Here is a 21,387-nt window from a genome sequence, read left to right on the forward strand (position 1 = left end):
CAGCAAGTTCTGCTCAGCACCAAATGGACTGTTTTTCAGACAGGCTCAAAAAGTAGCTCAGTCATAAGATCTCAAGAGATGCTCAGATGATGAAGGACTTTTATCCTATTTCATCTTATTTTTCCATCCTTCTATTGCAGCATCAAACTGTTTCTTAAATGAGTCCAGTGTCTGTGCCAGATTCAGGACCAGGGCACCTTTCCAAAGTGAATAAAATACCACATCTTAGGACGTGAGGAGAAAGTAGCAGGAGACTGTACATTAGAGCTATGTTATAATGTACTAGTTTGGGAGCGATTAATATGAATCTGTATTATAATGGGACCACAATTGCCAGTCAGTGCTTCCACATTCATGGTGCATTCCCGCAATGAACCAGCTCACTTCCAGTGCACTGGGAATTTTTTAATGTTTTGGTGAGAAAATTTTGGGGTTCACACCCCAACTATGATAGAAGTGAATCTGTGTTACAAAGAAGTGGGTTAGAACAAGAATGAAACGCTTGTCATGCCATTGTAATATCTGCCATTGAAACACTCCTGGAACAACAACATGCAGACACACGGAAACACGTGCACGCATATACATACTCAAATGTGTAATAAAGTCATTGTTACATTGTACTGAATGCAAGCATATGTGTTTTTGTGCGTGAAAATGTTTGTGTATATATCTATATTCACAAATTTGATTGCGTTTGATTAAATATTCGCATTTAATCCTACCAAATAGTCACTATCCTTTACAGTAAATCCCTTGAAATGCTTTGAGAAGTTTCCTTAGGTCACTTGCCAGCTGCTGCATCGGTGAGCTCAGTCCCTTTTGTCCTTTCGGGAATTTAAATTTCAAACACATACTTTTGTTACAGAGCGCATTAGGGTTGGCCTGAACATGATTTCAATTGACAATAGCTGTCTTATGATTCTGAAAGCAGCTGGATCAGTATTGGGGGAAATCCTCCATATAACAAGAGACAGTGTGCTGCTCAGGTTCAAGGTGAGGCCGCTGATACCTGTGTGGCAGAATTTTACATGTGATGTGACTGTACCTCAGCTGGTACCCTTTTTAAATTAAAATTAAAACTGCAGTTATTTATTTCTATATCATTCATTCATTTAAAAAAGAAAATGGCGTTTCCTGGTGTTTTGGTCAACAAAACCCCAGATAAATATCCTCTCACTTGTTTTCAAATCCCTTCATGCCCTCGCACCTCCCAACCTACCCGATCCCCTCCGCTCCACCATCGGTGGCCGTGCCTTCAGTCACTACGCCCCGAAACTATGGAACTCTCTCTCCTTCAACTGTGTTCCCTTCCTCCCCACTTTCAAATTCCACGTAAAGACTCTCTCTCTCTGGCTCAGTGTCAGACATTGCCACTGTCAAGCGTTCCGGGATGCTACACTGTGTGTCAGACACTATATAAATGCAAGTTGTTGTTATAAAATTGGTCATTCACTTCCTGGCTATTTTTGGAACATTGCCATGTACAAATCCCGGCCATGTTTGGCTACAAAATACAGCCTCTATACTGTATAGTAAAATCCTGCAAAGAGTTTTCAGATATCCTCAAAATATGAAAGATATTGTATCAAATACAAGGAATGTTATTACTTTTTTTCTATTTGACAAGCCTACATTTTCAAATATTGTGCATCCTCAGCCTACAGGTTAATAACCCTGAGTTTCTCTCTCCCAATGTCTTGACCGACAATTCCCCAAATAAAATTGTTCATTCACTTCATGGTTGTTTGTGCAACATTACTGTGTGCAAATTGATTGCTGTGTTTGCCCACAAAATACATAGTTATACAGGTATCCTGTGTAGTACTTTGAAACACTGTATCAAATGTAAGGATTTGTGATATATTTAAGTGGGGGCTCAGGATGCAAAAGGTTGCAACAAAAAGGCTAGAGGGAAAAGGCAGTGGTTTGGGATTATTGTATTTTATTTAGCTCCAGTATATGAGTAAATATCAGTGTATAATAATAGTAGTAATCATTGCATTTGATATAACACCTATAATGCTGAGAACATGTCAAAAGATTCTGTGAAGTGCAGCAGCCAATTTGTGCACAGTAATGTCCCACAGACAGCAATGTGTGAATGATCAATTTTATCTGGAGGATTATTGGTCAGGACTCTGGGAGAAACCCCCTTCTCTTTCCAAATAAAAACACAGGAACTTTAACATCAACCTGAACAGGAGCTCTGTTTGACCCCAACTGAGAGCTGACGGTCAGCCTAGACTATGAGGGCAAAAGTCCTGACTTGAGGTTTGAGCCCACAACCGCTTAACCCAAAGGCAAGGACACTGCTAACTGAGCCAAGCTGACACCAAGTTTAGGCTCATTTGGGCTGAATAACCTCCTCTATAATTTCTGTGACTCTATGGGCAGGATCTACTATAACTGTGCCTCCTGACTTCAGTTAATTACTATGTCAGGAATACAGGAAGTATTCATAATGTCAAAACACTTACTCTGGCAGGCACGCAATACAGAATATCTGTATCTGTTTCTGGGCTGTAGACTTGCGGGCACAAGTCAGATGCTTTTTAATGTAATTTTCTATTTGCAGATCAATGCCTAAAGAAATTACAGGGTAAAGTTTGTGCCATTTCATAATACATCCATTGTGTTGCAAAATGCCATGTGGATTGTGGTTTTTCTCCAATGGTACTGATGGTTTTATGCTCAGCAGCAGCGCCTCCACAATGGTCTCAGTTGCTGTTTGGCAGAGAAGTTTCACTGGTTCATATTTAGATGGTATTCCACACAACACATATTTCAAGTTTCGTTCATGGAATTAACGTCAACCACAGCAGAAATTAAAGAAAGCTGATTTTATCACGTGCCAAAGGGATCTGTAAAAAAAAAATTGCAAAAATAATTCGTAGAAATGACTTCTGTCAACAGTGAGATGAAAATCTACAAAGTGAGCAGATTAATTAATAGGGAAAGGGATTGTTTTCCTGGCGTGATCTGTGCACCCACACCAAATGCCTGAAGTGGTCACCAAAACAATTGCCTGTTTATGTTTACAGAACGTGATATTTTCCAGAGCTTGGCTGGAAAGCAAATTTTCATTCTGGCACAATTTCACACCACATCTTGCACCTTTGTGACGTGCATAAAATTAGGAACATGTTTTACTCAACTTTCATGTGTTTTCGGTTTATTTTTCCAGTTTTAACTTCAAAAATGAATGTTTTTCGTGTACCTTATGGCTATTATAAAGTGATACTCTGGACCACTAATTATTTATATATATACTGCTGAGTTTTGCGCAATGGTCCATTCTGTTTTGTTATAAGCTGATACTCCAGTGCAGGCAGCACTGCACTGTCAGAGGTGTCGTCCTTTAAATGAGACATTAAACTGGGGTCCAGTCTGCCTGTTCAGGTGGATGTTAAAGATCCTATGGCACTATTTGAAAAGAGAATGGAATTTTTCCTGGTGTCCTGGCTACCAATCCTGCAAATAAAATGGGTTATTTTCTTCATGGCTGTGGGATTTTGCTATGTATAAATTAGCCATTGTGTTCATCTACATATACATATATGTAGTCATTACACTTTACAGTGGATCCTGTGAAGCACTTTGAGATGTATTGATGATGTGATAAGCGTCTATACCAAATACACAGATTATTATTACAGCTCCCTCCCCTCAATGGGCTACAGCCTGCTTCACGTCCCCCACCTCACCCACCCCACCATTGGTAGACAAGCCTTCAGCCACTCTGCTCCCTCTCTCTGGAATTCCATCCCGCAGTCCCTCCGCCACACCCCCTCCCTTGCCTCCTTTAAGACCCATCTAATGGCACTACTCTTCGACCATGTCTTCGATCACCCTCCCCGATCCCGACCCCCAACTTGGATCCAAAACACTGATTGTCCAGGGCCTTGGGATGTCCACCTGACATGAAACACGCTATACAAATGTAATTTTGTTGTTGTTATATTTAAAGTAAATAGTAATCAATGTGTCCCATTAAAAGCAAGAATAACAATTATCAAATACTAAAATTAGCGCAACTCTGTTGTTCAACAGGTGTATTTTGAAGATGGATCATCACTGCCCTTGGTATGTAGAACTATTGTGTTATATCAACCTCGTACTTGTTCCTTCATCAGTTTATGGGCTGAGGGAATAACAGTATCTCACTCTAGTGACAGCTGTGGCGTAGGTTCCCCTTTTCAGGAGAATGTTTACTAAAAGCAATTAACACTGAGGTTTTTTGTAAATCAAAGAAACAAATATGTTTAACTGTACTTGTGCAAATGACACACTAGGATCTATTATGCACCATGTGCAAATAATAATGTGACTTAATTGATGAATTCAGGTGTTCATTTCAGAAAAAGCCAGATGCCAGTGGCTTATGCTGTTGAGTGAGGTCTGTCTGCTGGATAAATATTTGTCTTGTCAGTTTTTTTTTGGCTGATGTTCCGCATATCTCATCTATCTATCCCTACACTTGTAAAACTACTGGAAAAATGTGCAACATGATTCCATGGCATTGGCTGCTCTCCACTAAATTGTCTAAGTGCCCATTTATCATGTGTGAACCTGAACAATGAGCGAAGGGAGAGAGGAATATCACCATGAAACCCTCATCCTCATGTCTACACACATGCAATTCAACTGGAGGTCACTGGATTTTTTAAGAAAAGGGCAGATGTTAGATTGTATAAATAGTGTAATTATTTTCCAGCATTAACATTTTGAATTGAGAAACGTATGACTATGCAGTAATTGCCAATATATTCTCCTTTATCCACACGAATCCCAGCATTCACTGCCCGATGAATAAGAAATGTAGGTCATACGTTTTTATAAAACAGCAATTCTCATTTTGTTTCGTTTAAAGTGCATACTAAGCAAGTGATTGAAATCATATATAAATGTTTTGTAATTCTATTTGCCCATCAGTAACCTTAAAATCATCACGCTGATGTCTGAAATCTTTAATGATTGGCGTCCTGATATTCTTTACAGGGTCAACAACTGTGTCGGTTTCTCCAACTATAAGTTTTTCTTCCTGTTCCTGGCTTATTCACTGCTTTACTGCATGTTCATTGCTGCTACAGATCTGCACTTTTTTATCAAGTTCTGGACGGTAAGTGCTTATAACCTATATTTTTTGGAGGGCTTTCTACTCAGAAGGGGGCCATTCAGCTTGTCGTGTCTGTAATGAAAAATAACAAAAGGTTTGCTGTATTTAGTGACTAGTATCCTGTCAAAAAACTCCCATTAGTTTAATTCCATAAAAGGAATGGAAATAAAATAATAATTTGAGGCATACATAAGGGAGAAAAGAATAGAGGTGCTTAGGAGAGGAGAATAGAAGGGATGAGGGCTTGTGTGGAGTTTAAACACTGGCGTTGACTAGTTGGACTGAATGGTCTATCTCCATGCCATATGTAACTCCGTATAATTGTGTACTGTGGCCCTACTCTGTGGTTATCAGACTGAAATTAATGGAAATCTCAGAGAGCAAACAAATGACCAAATAGCTTTTTCTTCAAGCTATTCTTCTGGTGTCACCTCGCATCATTTAGAGATGAATAGATACGATGAATGGCACTGCCACCAGCCATCTCAGCTATACTTAATGAGTCCCAATCTTCATCCTCTCTATCTGCAAATGCAGAGAAAAACTTTGCTTTGACTATCAGCAGTGATGCACTTTCGGACAGCCCTGTTGTGGCTCCTGGATGTCCCATCACTCATCCTGAGCTTCAAAGAACCTTGATTACCATTGAATCAGAATAGTCTCTGTATTGGACTGTCCTACCTTTAACAACCTTCATTATCAATTGTTGCAATGGCACTAAACCTATTTACATTTAATATTATCCATTCACCAGAAGCTGTGCAATAACCTATTGGTCCCCTACATTACGAATCATATTCTCAGATTTGTGTGGTTCAAAAGCATCGTGACAACAACAGGCCATACATTTCACCCCTCCCTCTCTCCCTCCCTTCTCTCTCCTCTCTTGCTTCCGTTCATGTCCTTTCTTCACTTCTTTATGTATGTTATTTCCTTTGATCATTTTCAATTCCAGGTGTTCGGTTTACTTTGAGCATTTCAACTCATTCCATGTTCATTGATCTCCTACCATTCTTTTCCTTCCATCTTTTCTGCTGACTCTTCATTTATCAAGGGTGGAATCCCACATGAGCGGCTGAAGAAATTTTGGGTAGGAATCCTAAGATTTGATCAGCCCACCTGTACTGATGGGTACTGATCAACCACGTACAGTAGTTGGCAGAATATTAACTCGACGTGTTTAACACAGTATCATAGCTTTTGGAAAGTCTTATTTGTTATTTAAATATCGTGACCATTTGTAGTAATGTTATGGCTGCAAATGTGTCCCAGTTAATGTGAAGCTCTCTAATCTAAAACCAGATCATTGACATAAAATCAATGAGGTAACATCTAAGTTATAGCAGAGTTTTGGAAAGTTCTTAAATTCGGTCTTACTTTGTAAGAAGAACTGCAGAAAACTGGCTTTCAAATTAAGTCTGAATATTCCCAAACTCTGCACGATATTACATTTTAAGTCTATTATCCGCAACACATTTTAACAACATCCTTAATGAAGGAACATTGGTGTGTTTAGGAATCCTGTCGTTTTGACCCTAATATGTGGGTTTTGAATGTCACCTTTTCAATATAAACCAATTCTGGTGTTTCCAGGAGTCTATTACCTTCCTATTCTTTTCTCTCTAGAATGGGCTGCCTGACACCCAAGCTAAGTTCCACATCATGTTCCTGTTCTTTGCAGCTGCAATGTTCTCCATCAGCTTGTCCTCTCTGTTTGGTTACCACTGCTGGTTAGTCAGTAAGAATAGATCTACACTAGGTAAGATGCAATGCCTATTATTGAAAGCTTTTTATTGGCTTCCTTTAGATAAAATAAGCTTTTAAGGGAAAAGCGGGGGGTGGGGTGATGTGTTATGTTTCCTCTCTCCATTCAGGCATGGTCTCTTGTAAATTATCATTCCACAGTCAATAGAAGAGCTACTTCCAGGGATGCGCACACAGTTTATTAAGCTTGTGCATGACAATGTGGTGGAGATTCCCTCTGTTGGATACTCCTTTAAGAGTAAATTGACAATTAATAAAAGGGCCAATAAGAAGAAGAGCAGGACGTACAAAAGGACACTGGGAGAGGGATAACAGGTGGATTTATGAGTGTTTGGATTGACAAGTAGAGAAATACTAACACATCTTTATATTGGATCGAGTTATATTACACCCTCCCTCAGCTGAAATCAGAAACATTGAATTAGTCAGTGGGTCAATAATTTGATACTGGCTTAGAATAGATCAAATTCTGGTGAATGCTGAATATGAACGTGAATAGTAAGTATCCCTTTCCTACCACTATTTGGGTTCAGGAAGTGACTGTTAACTCTGCATTTAAGCTAATGCATTTAAAGCAATGAGCTCCAAGCAGCCGTGAGTTCTAATTGTTTAATTTAAAAAAAGAAACATTTCATGTATTTTAATATGAATTATCAAATTGCTACCAACAATATTTTTTTGTTTCAGAAGCCTTTAGAGCTCCTGTCTTCCGACATGGACCAGATAAGAATGGTTTTAGTTTGGGCTGCAGCAAAAATATAAAACAGGCATTTGGAGATGAGAAGAAATATTGGTTACTGCCTGTCTTTACAAGGTACTGTTCACATCATTGGGTATTGCATCTGTGATAGAAATATAGAGGTCCATAGAATCTTACATGTTACAACTACAACTTGCATTTATATAGCGTCTCGGAGAACTGATCTTACAAGGTACAGCACAGAAGAAGGTTATTTGGCCCATCGAGCCTTTGCTGGTATTATCTGCTTCACTAGAGTTATGTATCGTAATCACACTTCCACGATCTTTCAACATACGTCTTTATATTTTTCTCTTCATATTCTCCTTCACCCCCTATTAAAAGTTGTTACAAGTTTAACTTTAGTACTCCAAATTCTATAAACAGATTGCTGTTATAGCAAAGAGAACAATATATCCCCATAGTCACTTACAGCAATGACCGTGTTTCCAAGAGGAACGACTTTAAAAAGCTGTAATATCTCTTAATCATTTCTAAGTGATTAATAATCGGGATTGTTTCTTTATACAGAAATGCATTCATTATATCTGTTAGTTTTGGTTTCATTTTACCAATAAGCAAACAGCCATATGACTTGCAATGACAATTTGAAGGCTTTAAGAGCTTTTCCTTTTGGTGCCTACTGATCTTTCTTTGACAAGGGAACAACTTCAGGGTCAACCTTCAGTTGAGTAAAAATGACACACAAACCCTTGTTGACCTAAATAGACAGCAACCGAAGCAGCACAATGTGACTCTTCCTCTAGGGTGATAGTCTGCAGACTCCAAGCAGTTTCTCATTTTGTTGGAGGAGTAAAGATTATCTCACTCCAGGACTAAGTACTTGAGATGTTTTAGAATATAGAAAGCCTATTTGCGTGGCACAGTAATCTGGACTCAGACATTTATCAGATAGATTGAAACATAAGAGACTGAGATTCACTTATCAAGAGAGTTAAAATAATTGTAATCAGATGAGAAGAAAGTCTACTGTATTATCTTGCTAGAAGGAAGGACGGGATGTGAACAGATGGGCTGAAGGGCCTCTATCATACAAAGCAAAGTTGTGATCTTGTGAACTGCTGTTCAAAGATAAACACAGTAAGCGTGAAAGGTGGAGTATGTGATGTGATAAACATCACAACTATTAATGATCACGTCATGCAATTGTGAATGTACCAGTTGCTAACTGGTGCAATAACAACTATTCCTCAATCAGATTAGGAGGAAGGAAAAGTTGACAAAAATGTATGGCTGTTAATTCCAATAGTTCATCTATCAGTAGAATCAGTTATTTTTGTTTACTAACAAACAAATACTATTATTGATAAAGAAAGTGCTGTTGTTATTGCAAAATTCTCAATAAATTGCCCTAAATGCAGGATTGATGTTACACGTTTATGCTATTTTAAGCAACATACTTTAAAACTAGATAGGTATGTCAGCCTGGCTCAGTGGTAACACTCTCGCCTGAGTCAGAGGATTGTGGGTTCATCGGGACTTAGAATCACATAGTCTAAGCTGACATTCCCATGCAGTGCTGGGTGGTGTTGCATTGTTGGAGGTGCCATCCTTCGGATGAGACATTAAACCGAGGTCTCGTCTGCCCGTTCAGGTGAATGTTGAAGATCCTTTGGCACTATTCAAAAAGAGAATGGAGTTTCTCCCGGTGTCCTGGCCAATAAATCCCACAAATAAAAAATTGGGCGCTCATTCCATAGCTGCTTGTGGGATATTACTGTGTGCAAACTGGCTGCTGTGAGTCGCCCACAAAATACACTTTACAGTGTATCCAGTAAAGCACTTTGAGACATCACGACGACATGATAAGGCACTATATCAAATGCAGGGATTATTATTATTTATTATTATATTGTAGATTATAACAGTTGCAAAAACTAATAGTATTTTTGTTGGATTAGCTTGGGTGATGGATGTTCCTTCCCAACCTGTTTGGTTAATCAGGATCCAGAGCAACCCCCTACTCCAGCTGGACACAACTCAACAACCAAAAAGTAAGTGTCACCTTCATGCTTGTTTTCACTTACATTGTCGCCTAACAGACAGACTAACCATTTTGAAAAAGCACAGATAAGTGTTTTATGCCTGTGTAAGTACTGTGATCACCTACAAAATTTAGTCACTACACTTTATAATAATAACAATCCTTGCATTTGATATAGCATCTTATCATTTCTTCAAGACGTCTCAAAGCACTTCACAGAACATACTGTACAGTGAATTAATTGACTGTATAGTTTGAGAGTGAAGCATGGCAGCCAATTGCACACAGAACAATAAAATGTTGTAAAGTGCTTTGAGATGTTCGCCTGATCAAAAGACGCTATATCAAAAAGTGGCCATTAGTGACTAAAAGCTTATTTACTTTTCTATCTCAACTTACACAAGTCTAAATTATGATATATGCAAACAGATTTATTGCGTTAATTCTGGTTTGTGAACTTCGGATTGCATGATTCGCAAAACGGCAATCATAGCTCAAAGTCAACAAAGCCCTAATCAGACAGGCAAGGAAACACTAACATTTGCTATTTCGAGGCCTCACAATCTGATATTCGCAAAATAGTAGCAACGATTAATGCAACAAATGCTATTTCCAATTAGCGCATTTTGGAGCAGATGATTCCTCAGAGTAGAGTGTTTCTGGCTCCAGACAATAGTACTTGCTGGCTAGGCTTTAACATAAGGACATTATTGACACTAGAAAATACAGCCTAACTCCAGTTTCCTTCAAGACAACTGTGGAATAGTTTGTTGATTCCTCAAGTGAAGTGTCGTTTATTAACTCACAGTAATAAAACCGTAAATTGTGTTTTACAGCTACAACTTGCATTTATAATGAGAAAAAATGTATGCATTTCTTACACGTGGAATAAACTAATTTTTCCACTGGCCTGTACCAGTACATGTGAGGGTAATTTCATTTCGTGTTTTTATAAACTGTGGGTTTAATCTGTTTATCCCCATTATATCACGTAGCTGGTTCCCATCTCTCGCCCTTCTGACTGGTCACGTTGTTAAAAAAAANTCCTCCCTGTTGGTATTGAGAAGTGAATTCACTAGAATGTCTTTGTGAGAAATATCAAAAACAACTTACATTTATATAGCTTCTTTCACGTTGGGAGAACATCTGAAAACGCTTCACACTTTCAACCTCAGAAGAGTGTTAATACACTGATACACAAGTGTAGCTTTTTAATGCTTCCCATACTAGTTATCCTGAGTGAGATTGCAAATTGGAGATTTCAATTTGGGATTGTTTTGGATTGTGGACCATTGCTTATTTGGAAGAGTGTAGATTAGCCACAAACTCGCTTCATTCAGGATTCTTCTGCAGCCATCAAAGAGAAAAGATTGCGATGCTGAATTCCCCAGAGCGTAAAGGAGAGTGTGTTAATCTTGTGCCACTTCAGCTGTGTACAACCATCAATAACTGTGCTATAGTACAACTTTCATAAAACAACTCAGATTAATAGATTTACAGAAGTAGTGAACAAGGGAGAATTACAATACTTTTGGTTGCAGTAATCTCATAGAGACATACTAACTTGATATACCTGAACATGAATGATAATAGTTACAATAAACTGCATTGAAATGTATTTTGAATTAGGTACCATGAAGGTGCAAACATGCTCTTTGTTGGCTGTAGAGAATTTAAAGAGTGGAATAGAAATTCACTAGGTCTAGCTCGGACCACGTGTCAAACGAATACATTACTATTGTGTACTTTTACTTATCATGTTACTCAATAGAAGCTTTCATCTGTTCAAGAGCTTGAATCGTGCTGCTATTTTGTCTGCAAGTACACTGGCTAGCTTGTCATTCCTGGTAAGGATTGAGGTTGTTCTAAAGTATTATATGGTTTGCTCACCTTCACCCTTGATTTAAGTTGAGTTAAATAGTAAAGCTGCTATTGTCGAAGTGTACTATTTTGCAGAGCATTATTCTTTTTACCTTGTGTGCAGGAGCTCAGAATTCATTAGGTAAAAAGGTGAAGAGATTTGTTTTAATGTTAATACATTAATCTGAATGTATACATTAACCAGGCTCCACTAGCTCCCCATCACTAAACGGATCAACTTCAAGATCCTCACACTAATGTTCAAATCCTTCACTCTCTGGCACCTCCCTACCTCTCCGACCTCCTCACTCCACAATCTACCACCCAGCGTCTCCGCTCAACTGGCACCGGCCTCCTGCTCGTCCCTCACGCCCTCTGCCCCACCATCGGAGGTCGCGCTTTCAGCCACAATGCCCCAAAACTCTGGAACACTCTTCCTCAATCCCTCTGCCTTTCCCCCTCTCCTTTTTCAAGTCCCGCCTGAAAACCTTTCTCTTTGACCGTGCCTTCAGCTCCCCTCTCGACTCTCTTCCTCCTCCTCGCTCCCTCCCTTCCCTCCCCTCACCGTGACCATTTCCCCCCTCCTCTCTCCCTCCCTTCCCTCCCCTCACACTGACCATTTCCCCCCTCCTCGCTCCCTCCCTTCCCTCCCCTCACCCTGACCATTTCCCCCCTGCTCGGGTCATGACCCAACTGTGCAGCGCCTTGGGACGTCCTCCTGACGTGAAAGGCGCTCTATAAATGGAATCTTGTTGTTGTTGTTGTTGTTGTTGTTGTTAAGCACTCTGAGACATTACCCTGCAGGGAGGGTGCTATATAAGTGAAAGTTGTTGGTATTGTTGAATATTTCACACCAAATAAAATGTAATTTTAAATTCACCTTTTAATGAAGACACCTGAGGGTTGAGATCAAATGTGCCAAAGACTTCTTCATCTGAATTTGTGTTGTGATCTTTTGTCTCCTTGATTGACAGTACAGCTGATGGACATCCATTCCCTGCCAAGCCTTTACGAGATTCCCAGAATCACCTACTCGGCAGTGGTCACACATGGTCTGAAGGAGCTTCTGATGATGAGAAGAGCAAGCTTGGTTAGTATACATTAACATTTTATAATTTGCATTAACCACACAAATCTTCATAATATTGCTTTGAGAAAAATAAAGCCTGTTAGGGAACAGGTAACATTATTTTATAGACAGAGGGAGATATATTATTCAACCATCGCCCATGACTGTCAGTTATAATTTACATGTCAGTGATTTCAAACGTTTGAGAAGAGAATACGCAGCAAGAGACAGTCATGTTTTTGTCATGAAATTTAAATTAAAAAAAACTTTTTGCAACTTTTTTAACCAAAGTCTCATCTCCTTCAGTATAACTATTTTACTGGATCAATATTTGATAGGCATCTGGCTCCCTTGTCATGTGCAAACCCATCACAGTAATTCTTGGTGAGCTGTTATACTGTGGAGCTGAGCATGATCCTGTCCACATTTGACATCTACACACACGCACCTTCCAAGCGTCTTGGATAGCAATTAGGACCAGACCTTGGCTGATTTTCCCCTCCCTAATATAGGAGCAATGACAGGATTGCCAGAAATCAAAATACATTTGTAGCCCAAAGTCAACCAATTAATAATAAACAAATTAATAATAATCCTTACATGTGATAGAGCGTCTTATCATGACTTTGAGACATCTCAAAGCGCTTCACAGGATAAACTATAAAGTGAATTGACTGTATATTTTGTGGGCAAAATACTCACTCAAAAGTAGACCAATATTATGCCTTGCCTACAATGGAGTCCTGTAGCTCAGTGGTTAGAGCACTCGCTTTGCAAGCGAGAGACCTGAGTTCAATTCCAGGCAGGTCAGGGCGAAACCTTAGGCAAGTTTCCTTACTCCACACGCCTAATAATAATCCCTCCAAAACCAAAAACAATAATAAATTGGTCATTTTCAATCTACGACTGTTTGTGGTACATTGCTGTGCGCAATTGGCTGCCGCGTTCGCCCACAAATATACAGTCAATTCACTTTACAGTGTGTTCTGTGAAGCGCTTTGGGACGTCCTCCCGACGTGAAAAGCGCTATATCAAATGCAAGGATTATTATTATTATTATTATAATGGATAACAGTGATCAATTTAGGTTTGTGCTTTTGAAATAGTGTAAGAAATGGTCTTCAACGGAAAAAACACACACGTGTTGCAGGTTTAAATTAAAATTTTAAAAGTTTGGCACCCGCCCAAAGTGTTTTTTTCACATACAGTACAACAAAAACATGCCCTGTAATCAATAATAATTAATCTGGCAACATTGGGCACTGAGGCCAACCCTGGCACCCAAACTGCTGCCACAACTAAAATCAAGTAACTCAGCACAGACTGGAATTCTAACCTGCAAGCCTAACGTCTGCATGACCTACTAACACTTTGTGCCTTTAACCATGTGGTCTTCGGGGAGCTCATTTGGCAACTATTGAGGAATTTATTTATTATCAATTACCTTCTCAGGGTTGAATGTGTTGATCTTTTGCTTATAAGATACATACTTCGCAATAAAAGTCCTGTAAAATCTTGAGATGTCTCGACAAGCTGATGAAGCACTATATCAAATGCAAGGATTATTACTATCTTTTGCAATCTTTCAATTACAAACATAGATGACTTCTGGGTTGTAAGGTCACCAAACGTGTCACATCCTGCATGTTGCACATGTACATAATGTGCAGACATCTCCATTAACATCACTTCTTGGAATGCACAAGAACTGTAGAGACTCTACAACCCAGTCAGCCATCTTCCTAGTTCAAAACCATAAACAATATGTAAAAATAACTCCACTATGGAAATCTGTTTTCGTCATTGTGTAGAAAAATTGGAAAACCAATGAATACTTATTTTTCCAATTAAAAACGGAGATTGGCAAGCCAAATTATAATTGTTTTACTTTGTTGTTAATTTCTAGGTATGAGTAATCCTGCCATGGTGATAGAGAATGAGACCTAGATACTCATGATGCAAACATGCAACAGCTGAGAAATGTAAGTTTGAAAGCAAAATGGTGTTACATCTTGTGTAGCCCATTATTAGATAACACCTCTGTTTCTAACCCTGCAACATTAACAGAAAGCAGAATACTATAGTGTTACAATTCATATCCGTTATCTCCACTATATTGGGCACATAGTCAGCTTTGTGGAACTGAGAAGCCCAGAGCTTTACTCTGACCAGCACGTTGCTATGAAGAATTGAGTTGTTTAGTTACCTGGTTGAGTTCTCTATTTACAACACCATATTATAAATGACTGCATCACTGTGTACACATTTTATAACGTTTCACTATTCATTTCCTATGTTTTTCTATTAGCCTGCCCAGTAACCCATAATTTCCCTTGATTTCATTTCAGTTAGTGCCTGTACTTCCATCTGATCAATAAAGTGATAGATGACTGGATAATTCCTGTTGAAATTGGGGGAATTTTGTAAGTTGACAACAACAGTAACAAAAACTTACAATTGTATAGCACCTTTCACGTCAGAAGATGTCCCGATAGGAAAATGAATATTTGAGTTTCATGTTTTTTTCACTGTACGGGAATAACAGGGAGCTGAAATGGGTAAAGTGTTGTTAATGTGTTAAGAGAGTTGAATACCTGACTCTAAATAGTGCCATAGCATCCTGCAGCATTGAGTTCAGAAGTCAGTCTAACATTTTACTGCAAATTCTATTAATCATGATAACATCAACACAGAAGCATTGCACAAATATAGATATGTGTTACTGCAATGTTGGCATTCTGGGCTGGAGCTTTTTTTTACAGGCATGAATTGTGTGTAAAATTCCAATAGCATGGTAATGAGCATTGATATTAGCCACTGGGAACACTGTAGAACATACACACGCACACACACTAAAATAAAATGTGTCAGAAAGAGGCAGCAGGAGCACCGGCAGCAATGAGCACTCAGGCAGGAGGAATGCTAATTGCAAAGCGCAAGAATTACAGCTGAACTCAGAGTGAAAAGGTTAAAGTATTCAAGTCTGAAAGAAAATGTGTCCTTGATATTCTGGGATTCAGCTGCTATCTTAGCTGAGGAAGGAAAAAAAGTTACAAACAAACTGGAACAACTTAAAATGGAGGGTAAGCAGTGACTGACCAAAGCAACCATAGTCACATCGGCAGAAAAAATAAAGGAACCGTCTATAGCCTAGATTGGTGGTTTCCAATCGTTTTGGTCGGCTAACAAAATACATTTTCTTGATTGAATATTTCTTGAATTGTGCCATGAATCTAGAAATATTCAATCAAGAAAAATTTGGAAACACAATGAACATGGACTTAATAATAATAATCCTTGCATTTGAGACATCTCAAAGCGCTTCACAGGATACATTGTAAAGTGGATTCACTGTATTTTGTGGGCGAAACGCACCTAGACTAATGCGAATATTCAAAGGGGCTGCTTCTTGATGGCGAAGTTTGGCCGGCACTGGTCTAGATGGTAGGAACCTAAGAGGAGAAGAAGAACAAAGAGAGACATGGGGAATCAGATCCACAAATCTCTAAAAGTAGCTACACAAGGAATAAGGCTACAAAAAGGGCCAATGGGATCTTGGGCTTTTATCCAGAGGGATAGAATATAAAAGTGAGGAAGTGATGTTGAATTTACTATCATTGTGACTTATTAGTTTCATGTTAATGTTCATGAATTCAGATACATATGTACACAAATAGCCAGCAAACACACTTGATAGCAATTACCGGTGAAGCACATTGAGATTTTTCGATGGTATGGACACAATATCAAAAACAAGCATTATTATTATGTTGAGATTTATATTTCTTCAGTTTTTCTTATTTTTTTTCTTAAATACTTTTATTGCTTGGAAACATCCTTCTGACATGAAAAGCACTGTACAAATGTAATTTGTTGTTGTTGTTGCTTCCATGCTGGCTCCCAATGTACACAAGACCGAGTCTCTCCTGATTGGCTCTCGTCAGCGCCTCCACACCTCAGGCACTGACAGTATCAACATCCACGGTTACACACTCCACCTCACCTACCCACTAACCTTGGCGTCTTATTTGACCCTCAACTATCCTTTATACTCCACATCCGTGCCATGATCTGCTCTGCCTTCCCCACCTCCGGAACATTGCCCGGCTCCGCTACTGTCTCACACCGCAGGCTGCCAAAACCCTCATACACACATTCATAACATCGAGGCTTAACTATGCAAACTCCCTGCTTGTCGGCCTCCCCAACTCCTCCCTCCATAGGCTGCAGATCATCCAGAACTCTGCAGCCTGTGTCCTCTCCGGCACCAAGTTCTGCAACCTTATCACCCCCATCCTCGCCCGACTCCACCGGCTTCACATCACACAGAGAATACAGTTCAAGATCCTGGTCCTCACCTTCAAAACCCTCCATGGCCTTGCTCCCCCTTATTTTTGGGACCTCCTAAACCCTACCATCTTGCTCACTCCCTCCGCTCAGCGGGCTCTAGCCTGCTTCACTCCCCCCCCCCCCCCCCCCCGGCTCAACCACACCGCCTTTGGCAGGCGAGCCTTCAACCACTCTTTCCTCCACCCTCTGAAACTCCATCCCGCAGTCCCTTCGCCTTGCCCCCTCCTTTGCCTCCTTCAAGAACCATCTCAAAACCTTCCTCTTTGACCATGCCTTCGATCGCTCTCATTCCCCCCCCTGCCCTCCACCCTCCCCGATCCCGACTCCCAGCTCGGGTCCGAAACACTGACTGTCCAGCGCCTTGCGACATCCTCCCAACATGAAAGGCATTATACAAATGTAATTTTGTTGTTGTTGATCCCAAATGCCAACTTGGGTGTGGATCCTTGATTGTCCCGTGTCTTGGTACATCCTCCTGATGTGAAAGGAGCTATACAGATTTAATTTGTTGTTGTTGATATATCTGCACTGGAGTATCTTCCGAGTTTCCAGAGCCCCCCCCCCCCCCCCAAGCCCCACCATGTCGAAAGTATGTCATCAGCAAATCCACTCCCTGGATTGCAAATCAGCCAATCCAGACACAGCCCTTTTCCAACTGCTCAGAGCCATAACAGCTGGCTTCATGCAAAGATTATTTTAATCTCTCCTGAAGAGCATAGCACCGGCAACTCTGACACTGGAAGATTATAAGAATGAGGGATGAAGCAAGGGCTGGTCTTCCCACTTGTCTTATTCTTTACAAATTGTTCCTCTTTCGTATATTTATAGTCCAACCCTCCTTTTGAGTTTCTCTTCCCGATTCAGAGATCAAAAAAGTATGATCAATTTTCCTGACTTTTTGTTCAGAAACCATCTATGTTGCACTACATGTTGATGGATGGGAATGGAGAGCACAGTATGACATGTAGGAGGCTATCATATTTAATACTTAAACAAGATTTAATGCTTATTGTCCTCATTGGATATTCTAGGCTAAGCCATAGTTTATGGAAGACAAACTAATCTTAGTAAAAAGGGCACAGTGAATGTAATTCATTTACATTCTTCTATTTTAGTTCTCCCACAAAATATACAGTTATTTCACTTTATATTCTGTGAAGCGCTTTGAGCTGTCTTGAAGATGTGATAAGGCGCTATATCAAATGTGAGAATTATTATTGTATTATTACTTATTTTTGACAATAATAAACAATATTAAATCTAAATCAAATATTGACTTCCAAAATCTACCTTTTTCTTTTGTTTCAGTAGTTGTTTTAACCTTTGAAGTTAAACCACATTCTATGGTTTGTCTTCATTTTTCAAGCAAACATGTGCCAGAGCACTTGTCCTCTCAAGAATTGCTTTAAAAAAAATGAGAGCACAAGCACATGTATTGATTGGTTAAGTTGCTGAATATGTGAGCATGCGGATGTGGTAGAGAAGTGATGATTGAGGATGGCCTTGTGCAAATCCTTATTAGTCTAGTTTCTGAACACTCTTTAGGTTTTCCTTATCCACTTGGACAGATCAACAATAATGAAAATTGTGCAGAATGCACAAAGTGGCGAAAGACTGCAGATCTTCTTTTAAGATTCTATTGTGATTTGCACCTAATGAAATCCAAACACCTAAATCCCATTTTGTTTAAATATCAACCTTACCCTTCATTTCTGCCTTTGTCCTTGAGGCCCACCCAGACGTTCTCAGTTTATAGCAAAAGATGATTTGGCACTGAATGGCTTATGTCATTACACTCCTAGAAAAGGGAGATTGACATCAACTTGATACTAACATTTTAAAAAATACAGATACTGACACTTGCACAACTATTGCTTCAATTGGTATTGAGAAATCATTTCTGGTTGGTTGGTACACAGATCATAATGCCAGCTCGACATTCTCAGCATAGATAGGTATGAAGGTACTGTATTAAGACAAGGGGAGAGGACAGCAGTCAAAGGATATCTGCTTTCTCTGTTTTTGCTAGGGTGTTTTCCCCTGAGCAAAGTGGCAGTGACTGGGAATATTACTTTGTATAACACTGACTGCCTAGCTCTATGATTACTCTAGCAACAGTCTACTGGGAAAATGAGCAGGTGAGAGCAGTGATCACCTTCAATGCTATTATTATTGCAAGTCTGACATATATGTAGCACATGGTAAGACTGATTTATAACAATGATCCTTGCATTTGATATAGTGTCTGTAACGTCAGGAACATCTCAACGTGCTTCACAATTGTTTTGTAAAGAGTAGTGACTATGTATTTGTAGGCGAACACATTTATAGACAAACACAAACATAAAGAAAACAACCAATTTTATCCGTAGGATTTTAAGCCAGGATACTAGGAGAAACTCTGTCCTTTTTGGAGTAGTATAATGGGATCTTTAATCATCCAAATGACAGCTTCTCCAAAAATGCAATGCTTCCTCCAGCCCTGCACTGCATTACCAGCCAAGATTGTGAGCTCAAGGTTACAACATGTTGCTTAAACCTACAAACTTCTGACCCAGAGATGAAAGTACTAAGCCAGGCTGACACAAACTTAAATATAAAATACAGAATAATGCAATGCCAATTTTGAAGGTTGAATCTTTTTACTGATTTCTGGTATTGATCTTGAAACTGATGGAAAAAAAACAATTGTTTTACAGATGATTTACTCCAGTTCAGAGGCGAGGGCAAACCTCCATTTTTTAATAAAAAGAGACATTTTTAATACATTTCACACTTATGTACATCTTAAACAATTGCTATTGGTTCAAACTCAATCTAATTTACATAAGTGTGAAAAGCATTAAAATACAAAATGTGCTCAATGCTAAATGCCCTGAAATACAATACAGAGCACAAAATGCATTATTACATTGGCATTGGAACGGAGTCTCTAATGTTAGAGCAAATGCCACAATTCTTAAAGTAATACATTTAATGCTATTGCAGTATCTTGTGTCATTTCATGAATCATACAATTAACAGGGTTATAAACTGTATATAAACAATCAAAGTGTTGTTACACTAAATGACAAGGGATATGAATGATGTTAATTTATGGCAATCAAATAACGAAGACAAAATAGCAGGATAGTGTTTTTTTATAACAGCCCTCAGGAGAAATTAAACATTGAAGAAAATTTCTTCCTATGCAAAAATAATACATTTTAACTTGTATTGAAATGTTACGTTGAATAATAATTACCTACAATGGAGACATGTAGTCAGATCATCAGAAAAACATTGTTGGGATTACTGAGTTTCAGTTCCTCTAATGAGAATTTTTCATAATCCCAAGACTAAAGTAATTTAGTTTTCTAAATGCAGAACTTTGGGGTAAAAGACAGAAGATTATCATGACTCCTTAATTTCCATTTGTCACATCAACCCTACATCAACCATTGATTGATCTCTTATGATAATATAGCATTTCCACGTTTTACTTCAGATAGCCAGCGTACAGCTTTTCTTTCTCTCTAACCTGTGCATTTTTCTAAAATATAGAGATAGATTGAAATTTACCTGTGCAAAATTCAGAGTTTCCGTGAAATTTACTGCTAATGAATCTTTGCTGTATATAATTTTACTTTGACAGCAAGTTTTTGGGCAACTAAACTGTATCCTATCAACGTACCTAAATGTGGTATCTATTCTTCCTCAATTGTTGTTGCATTAAAAGGTGTTAATAAATGCCTGAAAATTCTGCTAATGGAAGAAAGCGATGGAGCAGATTGCTAGTGTGAATTCCCAGTCATACATTTATACAATGCTTAAGCACCAAAGAAAGTTTTTTTGCCTCTGCTGGCGAGTCTCTGCTGATTCCAACTCCACCTCGGTGGCCGTTCTTCAGTCACTGCTCCGAACCTCTGGAATTCCCTGCCTCAATTCCGCCTCCTCGGCCCCTCTTTATACATCACGCCTGAAGACCTTCTTCTTCGACCGTACGTATGGTCGTCTCCACTTTCTCCCCTTCGAAGCGCCAAACTTTGCCATTGTTTAGCACTCCGAGCTGTTACTTCATGTATTATATTAATGCAAGGTGTTGTGGTTGTACTTCCACAGCCAACTGAGGTAAGGCATTCCATTTTCTATCATTCACTTTGTGTAAAAATAAATACAGGGACATTTCCATTTAGAAGGTAGTAAATATATGTGGAACATTCAGCCTAGTTCAGATACTCCCAAGCATGATGATGGATTGCTGCACGTGTCGGACACCCAGCCAACCAAAAACAAAGCCTATTTTGAACTCCACCAGTTTTCTTCTGATGATTACCTTCAATGTACTCTTCCCCTGACTATGATAAAAAATGGATGACGTATAATGCAAGCCAGTCTTTTTTAGAATTCAACCCACCTTGGAGAAGAATGATCTGTTCAATTGTGATTGTATGAAAATCTAAACTCATTGTATCTGTTCTAGTCCTAGGTGTAGCTGCTTA

The 21,387-nt window shown here is 39.1% G+C and overlaps 1 protein-coding gene across 2 annotated transcripts in view; it reads left to right on the forward strand.

Moving 5' to 3' along the window:
* Window positions 1-21,387, forward strand: part of zdhhc2 (zinc finger DHHC-type palmitoyltransferase 2) — a 51,250-nt gene extending 29,863 nt beyond the window's left edge. The window contains exons 6-13 of one of the 2 annotated variants that reach the window (XM_042336912.1): window positions 4,054-4,086; window positions 5,002-5,122; window positions 6,746-6,878; window positions 7,571-7,697; window positions 9,545-9,637; window positions 12,462-12,577; window positions 14,463-14,538; window positions 21,369-21,387. In XM_042336912.1, coding sequence (XP_042192846.1) covers window positions 4,054-4,086; window positions 5,002-5,122; window positions 6,746-6,878; window positions 7,571-7,697; window positions 9,545-9,637; window positions 12,462-12,577; window positions 14,463-14,503 — 664 coding nt within the window. In that variant the 3' untranslated portion in view covers window positions 14,504-14,538; window positions 21,369-21,387. Of the gene's footprint in view, window positions 1-4,053; window positions 4,087-5,001; window positions 5,123-6,745; window positions 6,879-7,570; window positions 7,698-9,544; window positions 9,638-12,461; window positions 12,578-14,462; window positions 14,539-14,904; window positions 14,919-21,368 lie in introns of those variants that run through there. The other variant, XM_042336916.1, reaches the window with a different exon arrangement.

Source organism: Callorhinchus milii, unplaced genomic scaffold, assembly GCF_018977255.1.
Source record: "Callorhinchus milii isolate IMCB2004 unplaced genomic scaffold, IMCB_Cmil_1.0 Scaffold1, whole genome shotgun sequence".
Classification (NCBI taxonomy): Eukaryota; Metazoa; Chordata; class Chondrichthyes; order Chimaeriformes; family Callorhinchidae; genus Callorhinchus; species Callorhinchus milii.